A 9565-nucleotide genomic window follows, 5' to 3' on the forward strand; every position below is an offset into this window, starting at 1 on the left:
CCCTGCGGGAGACAGCAGAAAGAAAGCGTGCCAAGAGCTTCTGAGCAGGGTGCAAGCTAGCCAGCAGCAACTCCGCGTATGGACCCGGCAAGGTGACTATAATTCGGCTAGCTTTGCTGGTTCTTTAGCAATAGTGAGGAACGGAAAACCATTCACAGATGGCGAGTATGCTAAAACGTTCATGCTGGATGTAGCCAATGAACTTTTTGATGATCTTCCGAACAAAGACAAGATAATCAAACGGATACAAGACATGCCTCTGTCGGCAAGAACTGTTCATGATCGTACCATCGTGATGGCAAACAAAGTGGAGGAAACGCAAGTGAAGGACATAAATGCAGCGCCGTTCTTTTCTCTGGCTTTGGATGAGTCAACAGACGTGAGCCATTTGTCGCAGTTCAGCGTGATTGCAAGATATGCTGTTGGTGACACACTGCGCGAAGAAAGTCTTGCTGTTCTGCCATTAAAAGGGTCCACAAGAGGTGAGGATTTATTCAAGTCTTTCATGGAGTTTGCTCAAGAAAAAAGTCTACCTATGGATAAACTTCTCTCAGTGTGTACTGATGGTGCTCCGTGTATGGTGGGGAAAAACAAAGCATTTGTGGCGCTTCTCCGTGAACATGAAAATAGACCCATCCTAAGTTTCCATTGCATTATACACCAGGAGGCACTTTGTGCTCAGATGTGTGACAGGCAGTTTGGCGAAGTGATGTCGCTGGTCATTCGTGTGATCAACTTTATTGTTGCCCGAGCCTTAAATGATCGCCAGTTTAAAACACTGCTGGATGAAGTTGTAAATAACTATCCTGGTCTGCTTTTGCACAGCAATGTGCGTTGGTTGTCAAGAGGGAAGGTGCTTAGCCGTTTTGCGGCTTGCCTGAACGAAATCCGGACTTTCCTTGACATGAAAGGCGTCGGGCATCCTGAGCTAGCCGACACCGAGTGGCTCCTCAAGTTTTACTATCTCGTAGATCTGACTGAACATCTGAACCAGCTCAACGTGAAAATGCAAGGCATTGGAAATACAGTGTTATCCCTTCAACAAGCTGTATTTGCTTTTGAAAACAAGCTGGAGCTTTTCATCACGGATCTTGAAACAGGTCGTTTACTACATTTTGAAAAACTGAGCCAATTTAAAGATGCATGCACAGCAAGTGAGCCCATTCAAAACCTTGATCTCCACCAGCTAGCTGGCTGCACATCCAGTCTCCTACAGTCCTTCAAAGCACGCTTTGGAGAATTTCGTGAGCACACTCGTCTTTTTAAGTTCATCACCCATCCAAACGAGTGTTCACTGAACACAGCCGACCTGAATTACATCCCTGGTGTCTCCGTCAGAGATTTTGAAGCAGAAGTGGCTGACCTGAAGGCCTCAGACATGTGGGTGAATAAGTTCAAGTCACTGAATGAAGATTTGGAAAGAATCACACGACAGAAAGCGGAGTTGGCGAGCAAGCACATGTGGACAGAAATGAAAAAACTCCAACCCGAAGACCAGCTGATTCTCAAAACTTGGAACGCGCTTCCTGTCACATACCACACACTGCAGCGTGTGAGTATTGCTGTATTGACCATGTTTGGATCTACGTATGCATGTGAGCAGTCATTCTCACATCTTAAAAACATCAAGTCCAACCTACGATCACGTTTAACGGATGAAAGCCTCAACGCTTGCATGAAGCTTAACCTCACCAAGTACCAACCCGACTACAAAGACATCAGCAAATCCATGCAGCACCAGAAGTCGCATTAATGGTGAGTGTTATAACAACATTATTTAAAAGAATAAATTCAGAGGCTTATTATACTGACATTTAGTTGAATTCACTTTTAAAATATATTATATGGCTCTCACTGAAATAAATTTCCAATTTTTTTGCTTTCATGGCTCTCTTAGTCAAAAAGGTTCCCGACCCCTGGACTACAGACACGTGGCCACGGTGCAATGTGGGAGAAGGGGGGGAAGAAGAGGACATGACGCAATAGCACGGCAAATGACGTCATCGGATGAGCTTTTTTTAAATGACGTCATCTGATATTCGATACCACGTGGTGGTGGGTGAGTTCCTTAGGTTTCTTTCTCGCGTGGCTTCCGCAGCGCTGGGCCCAGGCCGTGTTTGGCGATCTTAAACCGTGAGGTTTTTGTTCGAGAAATAAAAAGAAATCCGCGCGAAGTAGCCGGCCACCTCCCGTTCGAACGGAGCCGCCGCCGCCGCCGCGATGTCGAGCTACAAGAAAGCGATGAAGTCCAATCAGCGGGAGCACCGCGAGCGGTCTCAGGTGAGCAGGGGGACGGCTCGCGACGCGGGTCGCTCGGTCAGCCTCTCGTGTGGCCGTGGCGACCACCAGGACCCCCCTAGCACACTACTCACTAAGCACCAGGACCCCCCTAGCTCACTACTCACTAAGCACCAGGACCCCCCTAGCACACTACTCACTAAGCACCAGGACCCCCCTAGCTCACTACTCACTAAGCACCAGGACCCCCCTAGCACACTACTCACTAAGCACCAGGACCCCCCTAGCTCACTACTCACTAAGCACCAGGACCCCCTAGCTCACTACTCACTAAGCACCAGGACCCCCCTAGCACACTACTCACTAAGCACCAGGACCCCCCTAGCTCACTACTCACTAAGCACCAGGACCCCCCTAGCACACTACTCACTAAGCACCAGGACCCCCCTAGCTCACTACTCACTAAGCACCAGGACCCCCTAGCTCGCTACTCACTAAGCACCAGGACCCCCCTAGCTCGCTACTCACTAAGCACCAGGACCCCCCTAGCTCACTACTCACTAAGCACCAGGACCCCCCTAGCTCACTACTCACTAAGCACCAGGACCCCTCTATCTTTCTACCCTAGACCCTACACACAGCTCCTTACACTGGACCCCAACACACTCAACATGCTGGTCAAATTGTTAGTGCGCACCATTTATTACGCTGCGCTACTAACCCGGCGACCCGAGTTCGATTCACGCTCGCGGCCAACACCAGTGACGATTATCTGAACCGGTCCTGGGCCTCCCCTAGGTCGACTCGGCCTCAAATGAGTACCTGAAGCGGTGTGTAGTAAACAGCGCCACTGGGGAGACAAAGGCGGCCGGGCGTGGTGCTGGCCACCCACCTCGTGTACCGTGCCGGCCTTCATAGGTGCTCGCTAACAGCAATTGCCCGAAACGTCTGTTAAGGCTACACGGGTGATCTTTGTCTTTGTTCTGCAGCCTACGGCTCGCCGGGGGCTGGGCCTGTTGGAGAAAAAGAAGGATTACAAGCTGCGGGCTCAGTGAGTGACCCACCGGGCCTTCGCTCTCGCTCACCCCCCCCCTCATCACTCTCACCCACGCGCTGTGCTCTCCTCCCCACCACACGCTCACCCACACTGTCTGCTGTCCCATGCACGCTCCCCCACGCTTACCGACTCTGTGTGCTCTCTCCCTCACGCTCACCACACTGTGTTCACTCCCCCACACTCACCCCCGCTCGGTGCTCTCTCCCCCACCCCACGCACGTCCACACCCACACTCTGTGCTCTCTCACCCACGCACGTCCACACTCACCCACACTCTGTGCTCTCTCACCCACGCACGTCCACACTCACCCACACTCTGTGCTCTCTCACCCACGCACGTCCACACTCACCCACACTCTGTGCTGTCTCACCCACACTCACCCGCACTCACCCACACTCTGTGCTCACTCCCCCACACTCACCCGCACTCACTCACCCGCACTCACCCGCACTCACCCACACTCTGTGCTCACTCCCCCACACTCACCCGCACTCACTCAGCCGCACTCACTCACCCACACTCACTCACCCACGCTCTGTGCTCTCTCACCCACGCTCATCCGCACTCACCCACACTCTGTGCTCTCTCACCCACGCACGTCCACACTCACCCACACTCTGTGCTGTCTCACCCACACTCACCCGCACTCACCCACACTCTGTGCTCACTCCCCCACACTCACCCGCACTCACTCACCCGCACTCACTCACCCACACTCTGTGCTCACTCCCCCACACTCACCCGCACTCACTCAGCCGCACTCACTCACCCACACTCACTCACCCACGCTCTGTGCTCTCTCACCCACGCTCGTCCGCACTCACCCACACTCTGTGCTCACTCCCCCACACTCACCCGCACTCACTCACCCACGCTCCGTGCTCTTTTGTTCCCCTCCTGAACCGCAGAAACTGGCACCGCAAGCAGGACTTCCTGAAGGGGCTGCGTCGGAAGGCGCTCGACAAAAACCCCGATGAGTTCTACTTCAAGATGACGAGCACCAAGCTCAAGGTGCCTGCCTACCTGCGTGTGTGTGCGTGTGTGTGCGCACGTACACGTGTGTGTGTGTGTATGTGCACGTGCACTGTGAAGCGGTGGCACTGTGGTTAGTACACTGCTGTACAAAGCCGGCAAACCGAGTTCTATTCCCGCTCACGGCCAATTGCAGTGGTTCAGTTCTGAAGCGGTCCTGGGCTTTCCCTAAGTCAACTCGGCGTCAATAGTACCCGGTGCAATGTGTAAACATCACCAATGGGAAGGCAAAGGCTGCCGAGCTGGGCGTCGTACTTGCCATGCCACGCCCCCAAGCGCCATGTCGGCCTCCATGGGTGCTCATTAACAGCCCTTGCCCCATGCAGTCTGTTTGGCTTTACGGTGGATCTCTGTCTTTGTGTGCCTGCAGGACGGTGTTCACTTAAAGAAGAATCCGGCCGACGAGGAGACGACACCTGACCAACTGAAGCTCATGAGGACCCGCGACCTGCGCTACGTGGAGATGAAGAGGGTAGCAGAGGCCAAGGTGAGGCACGCGGAGGCAGGGAGAGGGGGGGGGTGAGGAGAGCGCAGCTGCCCTCTCGCATCCCAGAGCGGAGAGTTCGCACCCCGGCGTCTCTCATCCGTGACGGATGCTGACCTGCGCCGCGCTGTTGTTGCGTTTCGCGCAGAAAATCGAGCGGATGAAAGGGGAGCTGCACCTGCTGAACGCCAACGGAAAGCAGCGGAATCGCCACACGTTCTACGTGGACACCAAACAGGACGGTGAGAGTCGCGTAGGGATGGTTGGGCGCGGTTGCTTAGCGAGGACTCGGCAATCGTGCTCAACGTCGCGGAAACACGACCACGTGTCTTTTTTTTTACCTAGCAAAGTTATACCAAGGACTTGGGAAAAGTGACAGAAAGGGAATTCCAAAGTACAGCAGTCTTTCGTTGGGATTAATCTCAGCAGATTAAAGATGTCATTTTAGACGTGTTGTCCACTCAATTGTCTGTTCAGAAGCACAAGTAGATCTCGTTCCATTGCTCCTTTAAAGGAGTGAAAGCAGCAGCGGCGGAGTGTTTACGATGCGGTTGATGGTTTGGGATTCGTGGCCGTGCCAATCGCAGGTTGCCGAGTCTTTGATGGCGCCATTTGTGGCATCGGGTGGTCGCATCGACCACGTGGCCAGCTCCTGATTCGGTTGATGGTCGACCATTGGTGGCGTGGAAGGTTGAAACCGGGAGGTTTGACGGTAGGGTCCTGTATGAGATGATTATATTTTTACGTCGGCCGCAGGGAGGAAGCGGAAAGAGGCGTTTTGTGACCTGCAAGTGTCATGGTTGAGTTTGTGAATGAGGTAGGCGAGTGTTCGAGTGTGCTTACTGTGAACACCATATGTATGTGGTGAAACGGTCAGTTTGGTAAATCGGGCCGCCAACATGGGTGGAGGAATCATTGAGTGGAGTTCATGGGAACAGTTAAGCATGATTAAATACCTGGTGATTGAGTCACTTCGGTTGTTGTTTTTGGAGTAAATAAGTGAGTGCTGGATCAACACTCACTGATTTATGTTGAATTCTATCAGGTGCAGGGAGATTGGAACCAGGGCACTCCACCCCAAATACGACACCTCCTAGCATACTGCTGAGCATTGTGGCGCATACCTATGACCCAGCCACCTTTGTCTTCCCAATGCGTGCACACACGGAGGCACGCGGAAGTTGCGGCCTGTATCCACTCCTCGGTCTTGTCAGAGATGTGGACGCCGTCGCTGCGAATCCCAAAGCGGGATGCTTTGTGCCCGTCTGTCTCGACAGTGGAACAATTCAATCTGGCCGAGCGGCTTCAGACGGCGCCGGAGCTGGTGCGGTGCGTGTACAACCGGCCCAGGCTGGACACCCTGCGCACCGCCACCCTGCAGGGAGTCACCGACAAAAATACCATCAAGGTACAGCATTGGCGTGGGGGGGGGGGGCACCAACGAACACTTGAGCCCCTGTGGTCCCCCCCTCCCCCCACCTTGTGCACGTCGCGTGTGACCACGATGGACCTGCTTGCTTGGTTTCACCGCGGTCTCACCGAGGTTATTCACGGCACCGTAAGAAAGATGTCGTCTGAAAGATGAACACAGTTTTCAATATCTATTTTATGATTATTATTATTTCAGGTAAGGCCCACTGAGATCGATGACATCTCCATAATAGTTTCTTAAATCGCTTCAATCGGCCTCTTGATCCACACTCGGGTCACATTTCACATGCCCTGCAAATTCGTTTTCACCGCTCGTCAGTCAAATGTTTAATTCCAAAAGATGTAATACGTTGAACTAAGTGTTTATTTTTTATTTTTTTAAAGTTTGTTGTGTGTGCCTTTCATTGGTGACAGGGTTCAGGCCATAAACTCGCAAACGCTTGAGAGAGTCCAATTGAATAATAATCGTTTTTTTGTTTCTTCCTTCGTGCCGTGCCAACGTGTGAACGCAGAATCTGGCCCGCCAGCGCGCCCGTGAGTACCGCAACCTGGAGAGGAGGATCGTGCGCGAGTCCACGCTGTTCGTCACCCAGCAGAAGATCCAGACGAGGATGGACCTCATGGTAATGCAGTCTCCCACAGCACGAGACAACTCCATACTGTGCATTTAAGATTTGCATTCAGCTCTACATTATCCCGCGTAATGGGAGGCCAGGGATGGCCCAAATGAAAAAGAACACACAATGCAAAGCATAGTATAAATTAGGCTATAAAGCAATAAATGTTTGGTGACTGATTGTAAAAAAAAACTTTTTAATTCTCAGAACTGGAACTTAGTCAAATTAAATGCACAATGAAATATATATATTTTTTACACGGTCATTGATGACCGGGCTGAGACCATCAACTCCGCTTTGCTTGAGAACCCCCCGTTAAGTCACTAGCGGCTAAAAAAAACCCGGACTCGAAGCCAGGAGCTCAGTGGGTTGCCGGCTCGGCGCTCTTACCTCTGAGCTACCCGGCCACCTCTCAAGACCAGCGCCCGACACGAACGGCACGTCGGCGATCGCTCCGCCTGAAGCCCGCTCTCGGAGAATTGCTGGCGCTCACCGTCGGTGCCGCGTGTCTTTGCTCTTCCAGGACAAGCGGCAGAAAATCAAGGTGAAGGCTGAGACCAAGACGTCCGCGGCCGTGTACTGCTTCAAGACCGAGCGCAAGCGCTGACATCGCGAGTGCGGTTTGCTCGGTCGCAGCCGTCTGTCGGCTGCGAGCCACGACCCCGGCCGTGTAGCCACGACCCCGGCCGTGTAGCCGCAACCCCGGCTGTGTAGCCGCGACCATGTTTAAACTGGGGGGGGGGGCGGGAGGGGTTGCATAACACAGTCAATGTTAGATAAACCTTAAATAAATGTTCGATGCTATGATCTGCTTTTGTCCATCGTGTATTCTTTTCTTACTCTCTCACCCCCCTGTCGTATTTAGCCCTTGAACTGTTGGCCCAAAAAAACGGCTTATTGCTACCAATTAGGGTGGCAACTGCTAACAATTATTTTTTTATGACGCAATTTATCTCCGCCTCCCAAATTTATAAGTGTAATGACGACTTCGACGCACTTGTCTTGAGATGTTTTCTTTATTTAAGGAGCCACGTGCTCACACGAGAACAGGCGGAGACCCCCACTGCAACAGCCCCGAGTCTCCCAAGCGTCTCCCTTAAATACGATCCGAGGCCACGTCCCCATTCCCAAACCACGCTCCTCGATCATTCGTACTGCAGGCTCACTCTCCTGTCATTACCTCCCGTGGCCACTGGTCCGCTCACACCAGAGGTGGACTCTACTGTCATTATAATGGCATGGTCACTGTAATTTCATGTGGATACTTCCAATGGCGGATACTCGTAGAATGTTTCCTCCCCCGGTGGTACCGACAAATGCGCTTGGCTCATGGGCTATCGTGTATGTGAGGAAAGGCTGTGTGTGACACATTGCTCAACTATTGCAGACATCACACAAAGTTTGCAAGTTAAAAGTATTACCGCAACAGATCAGTCTGTGTGTGCGAGCAGTTGTTAGCACCGCTGCAAAGAGTTCATTGAACTACGTAATAATGTGTTCAACATACATTTTATTGGTAAAACCACCCTGGTATGCCATCCGCACTATAAGTAGAGGCTGCCTTCCCGTGGAATTTGGATAGGGGGGTTACGAATGTATCAAATATTCAACAAAACTTATATGAATTGACTATAACATTTTCTTTTTTAAATATGCGCTCATTGATGACGGGGCTGAGACCATCAAATCGCTTACACTTGAGAACCCCGGTTTAATTACTGGCGGCTGAAAACCTGGGTTGGAACCCAGGGACCATCTGCTGTTTCGGCTCGACGCTCTGACCTGTCGAGCCACGCGGCTCCCCGAGGGACGGTCGCCTGAAACGACGAACTGCACAACTGGCCGCTCGCGGACACTGGAGCTCACCGTCGGTGCAACCACGACTTTCACCGCAAACCAAGCCTGCTTGGTCATCACAACTGTCGCACCGAGGCAGCCCGTGCAGGGGATTTGTGGCAGGTGCTGGTGATGCTCCATTTTACCGATCCACCGCGTTTCTCCACAACCCCCACCCCATCTCTACTGATTTGTCGAAAGCGTGTGCCGTGCTGTTGATGAACACATGCAGCATTGCCACAGTTACCTTTAAATATTCAGATTCTGTTTGGTCCCAAACATTGTATCAGCCGAGCTTGTGTGTTTTCTCATTTGTTGAGCCGGAGAATAATTTCAGCCAAGTCTGGGTTAGCAAACCAGATAATATATCCACGCCCAGAAACGCCACGTCCAGCGTGCCTCTTGCTATGGATTGTGGCGACTACGAGTCACGTGCGAACAACTGCAGTCTACCCGGAAAATGATGCGCTGGTTGTTATAATGCAAGCAGTTCGATCGGAAAACACAATCGTGCTTTAATTTTATATAGCAACTAGCTTTACCCGGCTTCGCCCGAGACTTGGATTCACCACGCCCGGCCGCCTTTGTCCCCCCAGTGGCGATGTTGACACACCACACCAGTTACTCGTTTGAGGCTGAATCGACCTAGGGGAGTCCCAGGACCGGTTACAATAATCGTCACCGGTGGTGGCCGTGAGCGGGAATCGAACTCGGGTCGCCGGGTTCGTAGCGCGGCGCGCTAACCACTACACTACAATGCGTTGCGCTTCCACATGTGCGGTCACGTGACAGATTTGACGTCACAGTTCACTTGCCGTGTAAAAAAATGCATTATTAAGCCCCCCCCCCCCCAAAAAAAACCACAAAAG

General features: G+C 52.3%; 1 protein-coding gene across 1 annotated transcript; it reads left to right on the top strand.

Annotated features, from left to right (window-relative positions):
• Positions 1–2038: 2038 nt before the first annotated feature.
• Positions 2039–7667, top strand: UTP11 (UTP11 small subunit processome component). Its single transcript, XM_032976689.2, has 8 exons — positions 2039–2280; positions 3228–3289; positions 4205–4307; positions 4699–4815; positions 4961–5054; positions 6090–6220; positions 6756–6866; positions 7384–7667. Exons 1-8 carry the CDS (start codon positions 2221–2223, stop codon positions 7465–7467), a joined length of 762 nt encoding a protein of 253 aa, XP_032832580.1. The 5' UTR covers positions 2039–2220; the 3' UTR covers positions 7468–7667.
• Positions 7668–9565: the final 1898 nt, after the last annotated feature.

Source organism: Petromyzon marinus, chromosome 60, assembly GCF_048934315.1.
Source record: "Petromyzon marinus isolate PM22_M1 ecotype Great Lakes invasive population chromosome 60, UKy_Petmar_22M1.pri1.0, whole genome shotgun sequence".
In the NCBI taxonomy this organism is placed as follows: Eukaryota; Metazoa; Chordata; class Hyperoartia; order Petromyzontiformes; family Petromyzontidae; genus Petromyzon; species Petromyzon marinus.

What these genes read in the sequence shown, in the direction of transcription:
- UTP11 (XM_032976689.2), top strand. Translation starts at nt 2,221, where the DNA reads ATGTCGAGCTACAAGAAAGCGATGAAGTCCAATCAGCGGGAGCACCGC. An exon ending in TGACGAGCACCAAGCTCAAG is followed by an intron (nt 4,308 to 4,698) that starts GTGCCTGCCTAC and finishes GTGTGCCTGCAG; the next exon opens with GACGGTGTTCACTTAAAGAA. An exon ending in CCGACAAAAATACCATCAAG is followed by an intron (nt 6,221 to 6,755) that starts GTACAGCATTGG and finishes GTGTGAACGCAG; the next exon opens with AATCTGGCCCGCCAGCGCGC.